At 54.8% G+C, this 18,184-nt stretch overlaps 2 protein-coding genes across 3 annotated transcripts; one reads left to right on the plus strand and one right to left on the minus strand.

Annotated features, from left to right (window-relative positions):
• The first annotated feature begins 1,468 nt into the window (after positions 1-1,468).
• LOC101135000 (tubulin alpha-3 chain) lies at positions 1,469-8,231 on the plus strand. The gene is made up of 5 exons (XM_031008724.2): positions 1,469-1,617; positions 3,595-3,817; positions 4,740-4,888; positions 5,501-6,181; positions 7,849-8,231. The coding sequence occupies exons 1-5, from the start codon at positions 1,615-1,617 to the stop codon at positions 8,143-8,145; spliced, it is 1,353 nt and encodes a 450-aa protein (XP_030864584.1). The 5' UTR covers positions 1,469-1,614; the 3' UTR covers positions 8,146-8,231.
• Positions 8,232-9,252: 1,021 nt separating this feature from the next.
• On the minus strand, positions 9,253-18,151 carry LOC109025979 (mitotic-spindle organizing protein 2B). Of its 2 annotated transcripts, XM_019022431.4 has the most exons (4): positions 17,820-18,151; positions 17,493-17,641; positions 16,302-16,481; positions 9,253-9,497 (listed from the first exon to the last, which is right to left on the minus strand). In XM_019022431.4, exons 1-4 carry the CDS (start codon positions 18,149-18,151, stop codon positions 9,340-9,342), a joined length of 819 nt encoding a protein of 272 aa, XP_018877976.2. In that variant the 3' UTR covers positions 9,253-9,339. The 2 variants fall into 2 exon arrangements, with proteins under 2 accessions (XP_018877976.2, XP_030864591.1); XM_031008731.3 differs by lacking the exon at positions 16,302-16,481.
• Positions 18,152-18,184: the final 33 nt, after the last annotated feature.

Consider the following 18,184-nt stretch of genomic DNA (forward strand, 5'->3'; position numbering starts at 1 on the left):
CCTGGCTAATTTTTGTATTTTTAGTAGAAACAGGGTTTCATCATGTTGGCCAGGCTGGTCTCGAACTCCTGACCTCAAGTGATCCTCCCACCTTGGCCTCCCAAAGTGGTGGGATTACAGGTGTGAGCCACCACGCCTGGCCCAATAAATAGCTTACGTTATTTTAATATAAATTCCTCAGGCTAGGCCAGCTGAGGTGGGAGGATCCCTTCAGGTCAGGAGTTCAAGACTAGCCTGGACAACACAGCAAGACTTCCTCTCTAATTTCAAAATTCTTGGTAAACAACTTAGGAACTGCCTCTTCTTTTCCTTTAAAAACCCACTTATAACTGCTGCTAGTATTTTAAGACAACTTGCATCTCCAGGGTTGCACTTCTCAAACTTGGCCCAAATAAACTATTTATTTTTCAAGATGGAGTTTTGCTCTGTCACCCAGGCTTGAGTGCAGTGGCGTGATCTCAGCTCACTGTAACCTCTGCCTCCCGGGTTCAAGGGATTCTCCTGCCTCAGCCTCCTGAGTAGCTGGGATTACAGGCGCAAGCCACCATGCCTTGCTAATTTTATTTTTTGTATTTTTTGTAGAAACAGGCAAGGTGGGACTCACCACGTTGCCCAGGCTGGTCTCGAACTCCTGACCTGAAGCAATCCTCCTGCCGTGGCCTCCCAAAGCACTGGAATTACAGGCATGAGCTGGTGTGCCTGGCCCAACCTCTCCACTTACGTTAATTTTGCCTCCTTTCTTCCTTTTTTTTTTTTTTTTTGAGACGGAGTCTGGCTCTGTTGCCCAGGTTGGAGTGTGCTGTGGCCCAATCTCCGCTCACTGCAACAACTGCCTCCCAGGTTCAAGCGATTCTCCTACCTCAGCCTCCTGTGTAGCTGGGATTACAGGTGCCTACCACCAGCCAGGGTAATTTTTGTGTTTTTAGTAGAGATGGGTTTTCACCACATTGGCCAGGCTGGTCTCGGGAACTCTTGACCTCAGGTGATCCACCCGCCTCGGCCTCCCGAAGTGCTGGGATTGCAGGCGTTAGCCATCGTGCCCGGCTCGTTTTCTCCCTTTGGGTCAGAAAAGTGATTGAATCCTGCCACTTCCCGGGTGCTGGGTGGGAACAGGGAAGAGGAGGATAATTGCGGTGCTGCTGTGACTTGGGTAGATGGTGGCAAGGCCTCTCAGAGGTGGCCTTGTTTGCAAAGATCTGAATTAGGCAGGGAGAGGAGCAGGCCTGGGGCAATCAGGGAGGGGCAGTGGCACACTGGGAGCAAGGCAATGTTCCGCGACCCACAGAGGCAGCGCAGTAGCTGTTCCAACCCTGGTCGGAAGACACCCCGGAAATGCCTCAGCAACCGTGCAGCCTTTGATGACCCCGCTGCCTTCCCGCCAATCCTGCATCCAATCAGAGAGCATCCCCACTACACGTGTTGAGCAACGGCCAATCAGAACTGGGATCCGGCCCTCGGCCTGCCTCCCAGGAACTCCGAGCCAATGGCGGCCTGGCACCGGCGGGCCAATCCTGTGCGGCGCACACGGGCAGGGCGTTGCAGTTGGGCGCTCAGCAGCTGTGGCAGCCGGTTGAGGTCTGGAAGTAGCGTTGGGCTGAAGCAGCGGAGTTCGCCATGGTAAGACCCGGGTCACTCCCGCCCCGCAGATGCCCAGGCAGACGAAGGTGGCCTCGGGTGGACAGAGGGACGTTGTTGCGGGCCTGGGCGCTGAGAGGAGGCCAGAGAAGGACGCAGGGTCTAGTGCGGGACAGGAGGACATGGGATCGTCTCCTGGATCTGCAGGTCCCAGGGCAGGGACGGCGGCTTTTGTTTTAGATGAAGCTGCCGGCCTTTAGTGGACGGGGACCATTGACGGTGTCCCGTCCCCCAGAAAGCAAATAGTGGCGTCGCCTCCTGAAGACAGGAGGGCGCTGCTCCCGCTTCACACGTCTTTGTGCTACTCGAAACAACTGAGGAGCCCCAGGAGCCTTCGCTGACGGGGGTTGGGGCTGTGGACATTGGTCAGATGAGGAATTAAGGCTCAGACGCTGCTGCAACATTGCCTCGTTCACCTAAAGGCAACCGTTAGGCCAGGCGCGGCGGCTCACGCCTGGAATCCCAGCCCTTGGGGAGGTGGAGGCGGGCGGATCACCTAATGTCTGGAGTTCAAGATCAGCCTGACCAACATGGCGAAACCCAGTCTCTACAAAAAAAATACTAAAATTACCCGGGCATGGTGATGCGGGTCTGTGTTTCCAGCTACTCGGGAGGCTGAGGTGGGAGGATCAACCGAGCCTGGAACTTTGAGGCTGCAGTGAGTCGTGATGGCGCCACTGCACTCCAGCCTGGGCCACAGAGACCCTGCCTCAAAAAACCAAACAAAAAAAGCAGCCTATTAACATAGCAGATTCCCAAGTCCCAAGTCTGAATAGCTGTGGTTTGTCAGTTATCCTTTTTTTCCTTTCTTTTTCTTTTTTCTTTTTTCTTTTTTTTTGAGACAGCACTCAATAAATGCTGTGTTGCCCAGGCTGGAACACAGTTGCAAGATCACGGCTCCCTGCAGCCTTGAACCCCTGGCTTCCAGCAGTCCTCTCGCCTCAGCCTTCCGAGTAGCTGGTACTACAGGTGTGTGCCACCACACCTGGCTAATTTGTAAATTTTTCATAGGGACAGGGACTCACTATGTTACCCAGGCTGGTCTCGAACTGGTCCCAAGCGATCCTCTCGCCTCAGCCTTCCAAAGTGCTGGGATTACAGGAATGAGCCACCACACCCGGCTTGGCAGAGTTTAAAGAAACCACCAAAGGACGGTGCAGTGTCCCAGCACTGATGATGTCTGGGAGCCATTACACCCGTAGGCTTCAAGGGGTAGAGAGAGGGAGTGGCTATAAGAAATTGGGAGGGTAGTTTTATGAAGAGGGCAGCCTGCCAAAAGTGTGGCCTTGAGAGGGATTCAGGTCACCCACAGCAGTTGAGCAGGAAGGGGCCAAGGACGGAGTACCCTGGCACTGCTTTCCTCCAGCCCCCCAGTATCCCACTGCTGCCTGCCATTGACCAAACCAGCAAGAAGCCAGAGGGCGAGGAAGGCCTCTCATGCTGTTCTCAAGGGTCAGCCTTCGAGAGCACAGAGCAGGTGGTGAATGATGGACGGGGTAGAACTGGGGGGCAGAGAGAGGACACACACTGAGCACCTGGGCTTGGACCATGGTGACCTGGGACCTACTCTGTATTTCCTTACCCAACCCGACTACCTTATCCTTTGATCAGGACATAATCAAAAACTGCTACATATTCTTCAGAGAATTACTGTGACGGGCTATAATGTGGGGTTGATTATTGACATTACATGGCTTCCAAGTTTTAAAATAACCTAAGTTTTGTGTAGTGGCAAACAGGTTCTAGGGCTACCTCTAGAACTTACTAGCTAGTATGGTTTACAGCAATTAGTTTTCACAGCGATAAAGGGATCAGTCACTAACCCTCCTAGGAAATATCGATTGTGAAAGTGCCAGATACTGAAGCAGTATATAAATATTAAATTAGAATATTTTGCATGCCATATAGTTTCAAGTTGCCTTGAAATGAATGGGTTCACATTTATGTTCCGGTTCACAGCGCGAGTGTATCTCTATCCACGTGGGGCAGGCGGGTGTCCAGATCGGCAATGCCTGCTGGGAACTGTACTGCCTTGAACATGGAATTCAGCCCGATGGCCAAATGCCAAGTGATAAAACCATTGGTGGCGGGGACGACTCCTTCAACACGTTCTTCAGTGAGACTGGAGCTGGCAAGCACGTGCCCAGAGCAGTGTTTGTGGACCTGGAGCCCACTGTGGTTGGTAGGTGCCTGGGCACTGGATGGCAGCTTTCCTGAGAGGGTGGGAGAGCATTGGTAAAGCCCCGTGTGGGCTCCTTTGAATCCTCCTGCTGAAAGGATGGGTTAGACAGGCATATGCCCATGGTATTGTTAGGAGAGAAACTGAAAGGTTCATAATGAAAGTGTCTGTGAGACTCGGCCCCTAATTTAGGAAAACCTGACCTACAGGGAAAAGTTGCTTTGCCAGCAGTAAGATGGGCTGTGAAGAGATTCCCTCATGGCTGCCTCAGCCCTGCTCAGGTGGCCCTGCCTGCAGGGTGCAGTGGCATTGGTTCCCTCCCGAATGCTGTGCATTCTCTTATGCTGGTGCACGAGAGTCTTGACCTGCATCTTAGACATAGAAGGTAAGTACAGAACAGTCATTTGCTTCCTTCAGATTCGCAGCCTGAGGTAGTTTCCAAGGAGAGCTACAAAGAGGCAGCACCTTTCAGTGGCCCCCCCAGGAGATGACAGCGTCACCTGAAAGCCTGTGGGACCCAGGTCATCCAGGGTGCCCTGATGGGACTGCCCTGCAGAAGTCACACTGACCTGGTGACTGCCCAGGTTGTAAGAGTTTTTAACTTACAGCCTTTGATGTAGCTACACGTAGGAAAGAATTATGTACCTGTGTAGGAGTGCAAGAGCTTGTTTCCTTTCACTGGGAACTGGTCGTGCTGACATTTATACCACAAGCTGAGTTTAACTTCGTAGAGTCATAAATTGCATATGCAGTTTGGTTATCACACAGAGACATTTTCTACCAGACACTGCCACTGTTGACCTATGACATGTAGGTCATGTACTTTGAACAGCGTGTGCTCTGTAGAAGTGAACAGTCCTGGAATGTGTCCATCTTGGTGAGTACAGGCCTTAAAAATTCACAGCACACACTGTCTCTTTTGCAGATGAAGTGCGCACAGGGACCTACAGGCAGCTCTTCCACCCGGAGCAGCTGATCACCGGGAAGGAAGATGCAGCCAATAATTACGCCAGGGGCCATTACACCATCGGCAAGGAGATTGTTGACCTAGTCCTGGACCGGATCCGCAAACTGGTAAGAAGAGAAGGTTTCATGTGGCCATTGTCTTGCATGGGAGGGGTAGTTCTTGGAATGTGAAAGGGAAGTCATTTTATCAACACTTAGACCAGCATCTTGGACGGGCGCGGTGGCTCACACATGTAATCCCAGCACTTTGGGAGGCTAAAGCGGGTGGATTACCTGAGGTCAGGAGTTTGAGACCAGCCTGGCCTACATGGTGAAACTCTATGTCTACTAAAAATACAAAAATTAGCTGGGTGTGGTGGCACACACCTGTACTGCCAGCTACTTGAGAGGCTGAGGCAGGAGAATTGCTTGAACCTGGAAGGCGGAGGTTGCAGTGAGCTGAGATTGCACCACTGCACTCTAACCTGGGCAACAGAGCAAGATTCCGTCTCAAACAAACAGGCAAAAACTTAGACCAGCATCTTGAGTCCTACTGAGTCTGCAGTGGTGATTTGTCCGTAGATCTTTGCTTTTCTTTGCTTCAAAGTGTACTGCATGTTTATTATGGATGATTTGAATCCATATCAACTCTTTAGAGGCAAAGAGAAGCGGCCCTGGCTTGTTGGAGGTTGGTGGTGTGGCTTCCACGGGCATTGGCTCACGTTGTGTGGTTTCTCTCAGGCGGATCTGTGCACAGGACTGCAGGGCTTCCTCATCTTCCACAGCTTTGGGGGCGGCACTGGCTCTGGGTTCGCATCTCTGCTCATGGAGCGGCTCTCAGTGGATTACGGCAAGAAGTCCAAGCTAGAGTTTGCCATTTACCCAGCCCCCCAGGTCTCCACAGCCGTGGTGGAGCCCTACAACTCCATCCTGACCACCCACACGACCCTGGAACATTCTGACTGTGCCTTCATGGTTGACAATGAAGCCATCTATGACATATGTCGGCGCAACCTGGACATTGAACGTCCCACGTACACCAACCTCAATCGCCTGATTGGGCAGATCGTGTCCTCCATCACGGCCTCCCTGCGATTCGATGGGGCCCTGAATGTGGACTTGACGGAATTCCAGACCAACCTCGTGCCGTACCCCCGCATCCACTTCCCCCTGGCCACCTACGCCCCAGTCATCTCAGCCGAGAAGGCCTACCACGAGCAGCTGTCTGTGGCCGAGATCACCAATGCCTGCTTCGAGCCAGCCAATCAGATGGTCAAGTGTGACCCTCGCCATGGCAAGTACATGGCCTGCTGCATGTTGTACAGGGGGGACGTGGTCCCCAAAGACGTCAATGCGGCCATCGCCACCATCAAGACCAAGCGCACTATCCAGTTTGTGGATTGGTGCCCGACTGGATTTAAGGTATGACTGGGTGATGTGGAGGCCTTTCAGCAAGCAGCAGATGCACAGAATAACACTGGCCCTGAAGGCCCACATCCTTTGGGGAGATTATCCCTGTTCCATGGGCTAGGCATGTGGGCATAAGTTAGTGAACCAGAGTTGATAATTGATTCAGTGATTTTTTTTTTTTTTTTTTTTGAGACAGTCTTGCTCTGTCGACCAGGCTGGAGTGCAGTGGTGCGATCTCAGCTAACTGCAACCTCTGCCTCCCGGGTTCAGGCAATTCTCCGGCCTCACCCTCCCAAGTAGCTGGGATTACAGGTACCTGCCACCATGCCCGGCTAATTTTTGTATTTTTAGTAGAGACGGGGTTTCGCCATGTTGGCCAGGTTGGTCTTGAACTCCTGACCTCAGGTGATCTGCCTGCCTCAGCCTCCCAAAGTGCTGGGATTACAGTCGTGAGCCACTGCACCCAGCTCAGTGATGTCTTTTGAACTCTCTTTCTGAGTCATCACACTATATATCTGTGGTGAGTTTATTTATTTATTTATTTATTTTTTGAGACAGGGTCTCGCTTTGTCCCCCAGGCTGGAGTATAGTAGTGTGATCTTGGCTCACTGCAACCTCTGCCTCCCAGGCTCCAGCGATTCTCTCACCTCAGCCTCCCAAGTAGCTGGGAACACAGACATGTACCACCATGCCCGGGTAATTTTTTTTTTTTTTTTGAGACGATCTTGCTCTGTCGTCCAGGTTGGAATGCAGTGGTGCGATCTTGACTCACTGCAACCTCCACCTCCCGGGTTCAAGCACTTCTCTGCCTCAGCCTCCCAAGTAGCTGGGATTACAGGCACCTGCCACCACGCCTGGCTAATTTTTGTATTTTTAGTAGAGATGGGATTTTGCCATCTTGGCCAGGCTGGTCTCAAACCCCTGGCCTCACGTGATCTGCCCGCCTGTCTCCCAAAGTGCTGGGGTCACAGGCTTGAGCCACCACACCTGGCCTGATGTTGTCATTTATAGAACGAGTTTGCTGATCCCTGCTCTAGTTGACCCTGTGCACTGCTGCCAGGACCTCAGGTCATGTTATTCCCGAGTTCTGAAACTTGGAATGCTTCCCCTTTGGTTACCACCTTGGAATGTCACCCCCTACTTATGCAGGCACATGGACCACTTCGACCACTTCCTGCTGCTGTGGTAGCAGCATTCATATGACTCTTGACCCATGATCTGCTACCTTTGCATATCCACAGTGGCTTGTTCTGTGGGTCAGAAGTGGGTATGATGTTCCTTGTGATAGCATGGGGAAGAGTTGTGTACTCTGAATCTATCTGGGGGAGAAAAGTTTAGCTACAGAATTTAATTGTAATCTACAAAGAAGACAAGCAGCATACATTTTCAGAGGGAAGACTGTCTTCACCTGGGCACCTATCACATGTCACAGGTACTAGGACACAGACCTTTAGGTAGCTTGGGATCCCACCAGGGTGGCTACCTCCAAGGTTCCTTTCTCTATTCCTCATCTGGAACTATCACCCTGCCTGGTGCAGAGAAGGGCTTAGTGACGTTTGTGAGGTGAACTGAGCATTCTCCGTGTCACCTACAGGGTGTCTTCTGTTTGAGGAAAAGTAGCTACCACTTCTAGGTTTGATATAAGCTTCACGGACTGCTTTCTTTCCCTTCTCTGGCAGGTGGGCATTAACTACCAGCCCCCCACAGTGGTCCCCGGGGGAGACCTGGCCAAGGTGCAGCGGGCCGTGTGCATGCTGAGCAACACCACGGCCATTGCGGAGGCCTGGGCCCGCCTGGACCATAAGTTCGATCTCATGTATGCCAAGCGGGCCTTTGTGCACTGGTACGTGGGCGAAGGCATGGAAGAGGGAGAGTTCTCTGAGGCCCGCGAGGACCTGGCAGCTCTAGAGAAGGATTATGAAGAGGTGGGCGTGGATTCCGTGGAAGCTGAGGCTGAAGAAGGCGAAGAATACTGAGGGGAGGGTGTGCTGGGTTCTCCCCTGCCACCCCCGGGATGGCTGCTTCCAAGTTGTTTGCAATTAAAGATTCTGTATAAAACCAAGACCTCTGTGTGTCGTGCAGCTTAGCTCTGCCTACAGGAGCCGGTGGGACCCCAGAGCCTGCATGGACAGCGGTGGGGTGCGAGCCTGCCCTGCTGCTGGCGTGGGGTTGGGTGCAGCAGGACTGTACATAAGCAGCTGCCACGGAAGTAACCTGACCAGGGGAAAATAGTGTTTCTTCAAAGCCAGGCGTTCAATGTATAGATTTCCTAAACTCTAGGAAAGCTGAGTCAGGGTTTTCAGCTGAATCTGTGATTTTTCGGGCTTCTTTATTGATGGGTCATGCTGGCTAAACGGGAGACTAGAAGTGTTGGAGGTCTGTGATGGGGCTTGTCCATGAAGTCTCTAAAGCTGTGGGTCAAATGTGTAAGGTCAGGACATTTTAGAGGGGGAAAGAGTATTAACCGAGTTCTGCACAGCATTCGTGACCCACAGAAGGTCACAACACACCCATGCTGACCCCAGTGCTCCACGGTAACCTGGAAGGCAGCGTTCGCCCTCTGCGCACACACAGCCACCCTGTCCCTCAGCACTGTCAACTGTCTTGGTAGAAAACCTCCCATGAGGTGGGAGATCGAGACCATCCTAGCTAACATGGTGAAACCCCGTCTCTACTAAAAATACAACAAAACCAGCCGGGCGTGGTGGTGGGCACCTGTAGGCCCAGCTACTTGGGAGGCTGAGGCAGGAGAATGGCGTGAACCCAGGAGGTGGAGCTTGTGGTGAGCCGAGATCGCACCACTGCACTCCAGCTTGGGTGACAGAGCAAGACTCCGTTTCAAAAAAACCAAAAAAACCTCCCACATTTCACTCCAAGTGAAGCTTGTTGACGTCTATTTATAAAAGACCTGGCAATCCAGATGGCTTTTCTCAGAACTCGAATCAGGTTCAGGAAGTTGACCCATGGTGAAGGGACCTGGTTAGTTCACTGTGGCACAACCAGGACCAGCACAGAAACTTCATTCTAAGTGTGCCTTAATATAAAAAAAAAAAAACGGTAGAGAGCATCTGACCTGGACCCTCTGCATCTCAGAAAGGTTTATTATCAATTGAAGGAGGTAACACGTAGCCTTTGCTGGGGACAAAGATGCGACAAGTCTCTGCCCCATCCTAGGTGCTGCCCCGCGTAGGGCTCTTCCCAGGCCCGCCCCCCTTGGGCAGCCTGGTAGCGCTGGGCTGGCGTGGCATCCTCTGGCTGGATCCTTCGCGACCGCTGCGTTCTGCCAGGGCCAATGCTCCCCCGAGGGCAGCGCTGCCTTTGTTTCTCCCTGAGGAGACACAAAGCACAATGTTAGGAATGGGCGTGCCCCGTAACTGCAGCACCTGCTGTACTCGTGCTCCTTGGGCAACATTTGTGTCTACACATTTCCATCAAAGTCGCTTCAGCTAGAGGCCCTGCATCAGCCCCAAGTCCTGAGACTCAGAACCACTAAAGACAGGTCACGCCCCAAAAGCCCTTCGCAGTGTGCAGGGGACCCTTTTGGATGTGTCCTAGGAGCGAAGCCACGCAAGGAGCACACTGCCAAGGGAACATTTTGAAAGGACACATGCCACAGGCCCATTTAGGGAAAGGTAGGTGTGCTGGTCCACACCTAGCCTGGTCAGCAAACCTAGTCTGCCCTGATGGTGCCATCAGCGGCAGCAGCAGCAGGGACGCGCTGCCTCATCCTCAAGGTGTGTTCACGCTGGACTGCACATCTGAGCTGCCCCAGATGGTGACAGGCAGGAAGTACTGCAGTCACCAAGTCCTGGAATTGGGTTTCTGATTTTGATTTTGGAAGCTCTTTCATTGTTTCCTACCTACCCGAGTGTTCTGCAGTGGTCAAGCCTCTTGCTTTCGGGTTTAGCTGCCAGATTCCATGACAGGGTTCCTGCCACAGTCTGAATGCTTGAGACTTTCCTTCTGAACACCAGAGGCTCTCTCGGATGAAGACCACTGGTTCAGAGTTTCTTTGATTTGTAATTTGCTTACTTTACTCTTTAAGATAGCCAAGAAAAATCTGCAACCACACTTGGGCCAGAGCTTTATTTTAATGGGATGGATTTCCCTGGGCTCAGGGTGTTGACAGCATCAGCAAGACTGAGAGCACCCTCCAAGGTACAAACATGCCTGGGTAGCAGGCTTGCCCGTGGGGTCACAGCCCCCCATGCGGAGTGCCTTGGCCAGGGCTCTCCCCTGCTCTGGCCTGGCGGGGTCTGGCCCGTGGGCTCTAAACAGGGCATGTGTCCCATGCCTGACTCAGTGTTGGGTCCCCCATTTCATCCCCCCAGCGTTTCCTTTGTCCTGACTGAGGAAGTGCCTTGACCACTCTGACCTAATCAGCTACATGTTCCCCCTGCAGGCTCAAACCCTGGCTGGGGCTTGCATGTTCCCAGACACTGATACACGTTTAGGTTGTTGCCTGGAACACTGAAAGATCTGACATGTTGCTAAGCACGTGGAAACTGGTCCCACCCCAGCCAAATTCCTTGCACCCTCATAGAAACTCCACACCCCACCCCCTCAGTGCGGTGTGCCTAGGCACAACCTCTTTCCTGGCTGTCCCTCGTGAGGGTACACTGCAGCCCCCTCTGTATGTAAGCTCCCTAACAAATGCTTTGGACTGACCACCCTGGCATTAAGTGTTTCTTCCTTTGGAATCCCAACTGGCTCTCATCCTGGAAAGGTTTGGGGCAGTCCCTTGCGGGAACTCCCCTGCCATCACTTTCAGGGTGACTCCAGACAAGGGTTCAGCCAACAGAACACCCAGCCTCAATCCTGGTCCTTCCCTGGCCTCTTATCAAGTGTAGTCAAATACCCTGCAATGGGAAACTGGATTCCTGGAGAAAAGATGCAACCGGGTGTCTAGAGATCCATTAGGTCATTTCTGTTTCACCATCTGTCACCCTGAACAAGCAGAGACTCCTGTGTCTGAGATGCCGTGGAACCCCACTCTTCCAGAGGTACCTCCAGCTCCCTTTCTATGCTAATACCACAAAATTCTCCCCATACCCTGCAGGGATAGGATGGCCCTCCTTATGAGTTTCCGGGGAGTTCTTCCTCAGATAATGAGATCTTTGCTCATTCTTGCCTGGTGCTGGTGAGGGTTACAGCGGTGTCATGCTGGGAACTCTGTCAGCTTGTCACACTTGACTCAACAAAGATGGAGTCAGGGTTGCCCTGAGCCAAGGAGGAGCGCAGTCAGGAACACGTGGTGGGTGACGATTGGCCACCTCAGCCCAGCAGTGACTCGTGAAAAAGGCACAAAGCAGACAATAGCCACCACGCATCTCTTGTGGTACAAACTGCCATAATTCTAGTCCCCACTGACTGGTCAAGGGGCAAGGATTCTGTCTTCCATGAGCAGACGGGACCCGCCACCCTGCAGCAGCTCCCACACTGGGCCAGCATCCTCCTCTGAGGCCACAGTCCCTCCGCAGGCCAGGCCAGACAGAGTCAGATCTTCTGTAGCCGCAGCCTAATCTGGGTGCTTAGGTGCCCATGCGCTCTCAGCTCCCCGCACCATGCGGCATGGCAGGCCGCAGACCTAGGCCTGACTCAGAGTCGGCTTCCCTTCAGCTTGCTGCCATCTGAGCTTCCTCTCCTCCCCTCAGTAGTGACCCAGTCCCTTCTGGAAACAAGGATGAGAGCGAAGCAGAAAAGAGCAAATAATGCTTTTTTTTTTTTTTTTTAGAGTGGTGGGGGAGGGGGGTTTAGAGACTGAGTCTTGCTCGGTCACTTGGGCTAGAGCACAGTGATGCAATCACAGTTCATTGCTGCCCCAAACTCACGGCCTGGAGGGATCTTCCTGCCTCAGCCTCCGATGTAGCTGGGACTACAAGCATGGGGCCACACCTGGCTAATAATGCTTATCTTTAAATCTGACAGGGTTGACAAACCCTGGAAATGTGAAACCAACATAACTTTAAGCCATAACTGATACTAAGAAAATCCTGGAAATCTTCAGGAATTGCGTGCTCTCGGAGCTAGTGGGGAGCCCTGTTCAGGCCTCCTCACTTTATGAAGGATGAGAAGGCCCAGAATAGAATGGCCTGCAGTGCCTTGCAGTGGGGAAACCAGCTTTGCTTAGCCCTGCTCCCTCGGGAGGGGCTACTGAGTCAGACGGGCTAGACAGTGGGATTGAACCAAGTGTGGCTACAGGTTGGGGTGTGAGGGCAGGGTGACTGATGCCCCTACGCCTGGTCCCTGGAGGGCCCTCCTAAGCGCCAAAGATAGTCAATGACCATTGAATGTTGAAAACAGCCTGGCTCAGCAGGGGTCAGTGGCTCATGCCTGTAATTCCAGTGCTTTGGGAGGCCAAGGCGGGAGGATCCTTTGAGGTCAGAAGCTAGAGACCAGCTGGGACAACATAGTGAGACCTCCATCTCTACAAAAAATTAAAAAATTAGCCACGTGTGGTAGTGTGCACCTGTAGTCCCAGCTACTCAAGAGGAGGTGGGAGGATTGCCTGAGCCCACGAGGTTGAGGCTGCAGTGAGCTATGAGTGTGCCACTGCACTCCAGCCTGGGTGACAGAGCAAGACTGTCTCAAAAATAAATAAATAAATAAAAAGTAAAAGAAAATGCAAAATTAGCTCAAATACTTCAATTAATCTAAAATATCCAACGTATTATTTCAATACGTAATCAGTACATAAGTTATTCATAAGATGTTGCATTCACCTTTGTTCTTTTTCTTGTTTGTTTGTAGAGATGGGTGGGGTCTTGCTATTTTGCCCAGGCTGGTCTCAAACTCCGAGCTTCAAGTGATGCTCCTGCCTCAGCCTCCCAAAGTGTTGGGATTACAGGTGTGAACCAATGCCCAGCCTCATTCACTTTGGGGTTTTTTGTTTATTTTTGAGACAGGGTCTCACTCTCTCACCCAGGCTGGAGTGCAGTGGTGCAGTCACAGCTTACTGCAACCTCGACCTCCCAGGCTCAAGTAATCCTCCAACCTCAGCCTCCCAAGTAGCTGGAACTACAGATGTGTGCCACCATGCCCTGCTAATTTTTGTGTTTTGTAGAGACTGGGTCTCCCTGTGTTGCCCTGGCTAGTCCTGAACTGCTGAGCTCAAGAGATCCAGTAGCTGTGGCCTCCCAAGGTGTGGTGGGTTTTTTGCATTGCCTTTTGTACCGGTCATTTGGCATCTGCTGTGCATACCACACGCAGTGCAATGACCATGCCAGCCATGTGTGGCTCGAGGTTCCTGTATGAGGCAGCACAGCTCAGGTGAGATGGCTTCCACACTCCAAACGTCATCTTACATGCATGCTCTGGACAACTTTTGAAACGTATAGTTTCCCTAAACTTAAATAGAACGCTTGACTGAATTTATTTTTCCCTCAATGACTCCAGATTCTCACCAAGACAAGCATTGCCCCTCTGTGCTTCTGGGGTTTTCTATTTCCCCTTCCCTGTGGGTATGAGTGAATCTGGTGGTGGTTGTCCCCACAGGCTGTTTGGATGGCTGGGGGACAGGCATCCAGAGGACCCAGGGTGCCTGCTGCAGCTCACAGAGGCAAGCTTGAGAGGGCCTGGCCCACAGCCTGGAGAACTCCACACCCGAGTCCTGTGGGAAACCTATGGCCTCCACGCCCCCCCAGCCGGATCACTCCAACAACCCCCCTTATGTCCTCCACCCCAGATTCTGCCATTACCAGGGCAGCCGGAGCTCTGTGTGGTCAGATGCTGTAACATGTGGGCCTCAGAGAGCTCTCAGCATTCCATCTGTGGCCTCTGCCTCTCACTCAGCAGCACACTCCTGGTGTGGCCCCACGTCTGCCCCATTCCCCTCCACCTCCTCCTCAGGTTCCACTCTATCCCCACGGGGCCTCGGTGCCCTCATGTCCTGGCTTTCTGCCACCCAGCCTACAGGACCTGGGCAATGCTTCCAGGACAGAGCCCTCAAGGAACAAATGACCCTGAGGGGCCCAGCACTCCAGGCCACTCCTGTCCTTGGGTAAATTCTCTCGGAGCCCCCATTCGCTCACACAGCACCCCCTAATCCTCCCGGCCCCTCTATGCCTGCATTTCCAGTGCCACAACCCCCACATACATCTTAACTGTGCCCCCCTACCTGCCTCCTCCCGCCCCCGGCCTACCAGCACCTGGACAGCACTCTGCCTCTCCCACGCCCTCCCACTGCCCCAGCTCACACGTGTGGGGCTCTGCCGACCTCCCTCCTGCTGTAACCCTTGTTACCCCCCTGCTGTAACCCTTGTTACCCCCCTGCTGTAACCCTTGTTACCCCCCTGCTGTAACCCTTGTTACCCCCCTGCTGTAACCCTTGTTACCCCCCTGCTGTAACCCTTGTTACCCCCCTGCTGTAACCCTTGTTACCCCCCTGCTGTAACCCTTGTTACCCCCCTGCTGTAACCCTTGTTACCCCCCTGCTGTAACCCTTGTTACCCCCCTGCTGTAACCCTTGTTACCCCCCTGCTGTAACCCTTGTTACCCCCCTGCTGTAACCCTTGTTACCCCCTGTAACCCCCCTGTGTAACCCTTGCTGCTCTCTGGGCTCTGAAGCCTCCTCCCATCTCCATTGCTAGCGTTTTTTTTTCTTTTTTTTTTTTTTGAGACACGGTCTTGCTCTGTTGCCCAGGCTGGAGTCCAGTCACAAGCTCTTGGCTCACTGCAACATCCCCCTCAGGCTCAGGCGATCCTCCCACCTCAGCCTCCCAAGTAGCTGGGACTATACAGATGGGCACCACCACCACGCCCGCCTGGCTAGTTTTTTTTTTTTTTTTTGAGACGGAGTCTCGCTCTGTCCCCCAGGCTGGAGTGCAGTGGTGTGATCTCGGCTCACTGTAAGCCCCACCTCCCAGGTTCACGCCATTCTTCTGCCTCAGCCTCCCAAGTAGCTGGGACTACAGGTACCTGCCACCACGCTCAGCTAATTTTTTTTTGTATTTTTAGTAGAGACGGGGTTTCACCGTGTTAGCCAGGATGGTCTCAATCTCCTGACCTCGAGATCCGCCTGCCTCGGCCTCCCAAAGTGCTGGGATTACAGGCGTGAGCCACCGCGCCCAGCCCTGCCTGGCTAGTTTTTGTATTTTTTGTAGAGATGGGGTCTTGCTATGTTGCCCAGGCTGGTCTTGAACTCCTGAGCTCAAGGGATCCACCTGCCTTGACTTCCCAAAGTGCTGGGATTACAGGTGTGAGCCACCACACTGGTCTCGCTGGTGGTTTTCCTTACTGCCTCTCACTGGGCTCTGAGTGTGATCATCTCACTTCCCTGCCATGCCCTCTGCCCTGAGAGCTGGGCTTGGCACCCAGAGCCCTGAGTGAGTGCTGAGTGAGCAGCAACATCCCCTGGAGTGACAAGGACTCTGTTCCCAGTTTCTCCCTCCTGCTGGACACTTGCCCCTCAATTGCTCATCTCAGCCTGCAGTGCATACACCCCTACTCCAGGCCTGTCCCTCAGCCCCTCTCCACCCTCCCTTGGGCCTGAGCTCTGGGTGGCAGTGAGGTGGGCGCTGTCAGGAGGCGCATGCAGGAGGTGCAACCAAAGACCCCTGGGCTCTCACAGGACCCTGGCTCTGGGCCCCTGATCACACCTGCTGATACCTGGAAAGTGTGCTAACTCAGGAGTGAGGTGGGCAAGGGGGCTGAGTGCTGGAGTGTGGCCATGGGACCAGCACATGGCATCTGTGTGGCACTGCCCAGGAGACTCTGGGAAGGTGGGAGTCTCTGTTTCAGCCTCCAGACATCCTGTCCAGATAAGGGACAACTTCTAAGAGGCCGAGGTGTTTGTCACGCCTGGGGCTGTGCTCTCCAGCACAGCACACCGCACTCTGGCCGGCTGTCTTCCCCTGGAGAGGGGCTCTTTACACTCACCACAGTTCGCCTCTGGGGTGTGGGGGTGTTGGTCCTGTCCCCGGATGCCAGCCCGACTGTGGGGTCTAGAGACTGCCACACCATGTCTCTAATAAACCGAGTCAGAAATCATGCCCTGTGGCTAAGCGGCAGGGCAGTGGTGGCCTGCACGGTCCTGCCCTTGCAGCTCAAAGCTGCTTGGGCCTCCTGGGGCCAGGCAGTTTCCATGGAAACAAGGGAGAGCACCAACCCCCAGAGATAAGCCAATAAACGCAACCTGCAAAAGGAGAGAACAGGCAGCAAGAGAGGCGGAGGGAACCCGGGGGGCCTGGAGAGAGAGGCGAGTGTGTGGCAGCCGGGCTGTGGAGCAGAACCGGAGAGGCCGCAGGCTGCGGGCTGGAGGAAAAGGAGGGCCTTGCAGGGGGGCTACTGTTCCTGGCAGAGAGAAAGGAGGCCTCTGGAGGTCAGAGAGACACACAAAGAGAGCAGACAGAGCGAGGGTCAGTGAAGAGGCCAGCACGCAGGTGCCCGGGCCCTCTTGGGTCAGTGGGTGTGGGTGCCCAGGCCCTGGCACTCCCCCCATGAAGGCAGCCTGCTCTCCACGCCTTCTCAGGATGCCTGTGCAGGTCTCCTCGTGCTTCCAGGCAGGGAGCCAGCTCTGGGCCTCCTTCCATTGGCCTGGGGGGTTGTGCTGCATTTCAGAGAGAGCCATCAGGAGCAGAAGCAACATGCGGAAAGGATGAGCAGGGACGGAGGCTCCACCATGACACTCTCAGTCCCAGCATCTCCTCAGCCCAGTCACCACACTGGAGAGGGAGGAGGCCCTTCAGACCCCGCAGGCCTCTGCACCCTGGGAGTTCCGCGTCTGACTCTCTTCCTGCAATCATCAGAGGGAAAGCTGACCGGGACTGGCCAAGCCCCTGCGCAGGAACTGGGCCCAGGTGGGGTAAAGGCAGGAAGACGTCTGCCTGCCCTGGTCCCTGGGCACTTCCCTGGATGCTGTATACCACAGGACAGAGATCGAGACTGTCTTTTGAAAAACATTTAGAGACAGGATCTCACCCTGTCACCCAGAGTGGTCTCAAACTCATGGCCTCAAACGATCCTCCCGCCCTGGGGTCCCAAAGATTATAGGCGTGAGCCACGGCGCCCAGCCCCAAACCGTCTTGATTCCCGACGTTGTAGGATGAAGGCCTGAGTGAAGACGTGGAGGGGAGCTAAGCGGAGGAGCCCTACCCAGCCTGGACCACCCTGGGGCACGCACTCTGCGTCCACCTGACCTGGACGTGCCTCCTAACGCTGGCAGCGAAGCCCAGGAGCAGAGCCCACGGATGGGCCCTGCAGGTGCTGGGGCTAGACCGACAGACAGGCCTGGCCACTCAGGGCCACGCCGCCGCTGTGCCGCGCCTGCCCCCTCCCCGCCCGCCACCCCCGCCACTGGGGCAGGGACAGCGGGCCCAGCTCTGACCTCGGGTCTCGGGCACGCTCGACGTGGGCAGAGACACGGCCGCAGGGTCCTGGGGCTCGCTCGCTAGCCTCTGCCCGGCACACATGGACTTCAGCATCTGGAAGACGGCGAGGGGGGCCACGTTCAGCTTCAGCAGGTCCACCAGGATCCTGGCGGGGACAGACGCGGGGCCGGTGAGCCCTCTCCGCCCGGCGCGGCCACCTCCCTGAAGACCCGACAAGGACGGGGGCGGGGGCTCCTCCCGACCAGGGGGCCGGGCGTACCCGGAGAGCAGACAGAGGTCGGGGGGTGTCTGGCTAGCATGCGGCCCCCACCCGCTCCGCTCACTTGAACACGTCGGGGTCGATAGCGCCGCCCGCCGCCTGCGCCAGCTCGTACAGCTCCATCTCCTCGGTGCTCAGCACCTTCTTCCGCCGCAGCGCCAGCTTCTGCCGGGCCGCCTCCAGCCCCGGGGGCGCCGCCGACCCCGGCCCAGGCCCTACGCCCTGCGCCGCCATCCCCGCGGCCCGCGGAAAGGTGCGCCCCGCCCCGCCGCGCCCCCTAGCGGCTGCGCCCACCACCCTCTCCCTGCAGCGCCAACGTCTGGCCTCCCGGGCTGCCCTGGCGGGAGGGGCGGGAGCTGCGGGAGCGCGGGGACGGGGCCGCCTCCGCGGCGTCATTGGAGCCCAACAGTTATTGGGCGCTCACGGTGT

The sequence above is a fragment of the Gorilla gorilla genome, chromosome 11 (assembly GCF_029281585.2).
Source record: "Gorilla gorilla gorilla isolate KB3781 chromosome 11, NHGRI_mGorGor1-v2.1_pri, whole genome shotgun sequence".
In the NCBI taxonomy this organism is placed as follows: domain Eukaryota; kingdom Metazoa; phylum Chordata; class Mammalia; order Primates; family Hominidae; genus Gorilla; species Gorilla gorilla.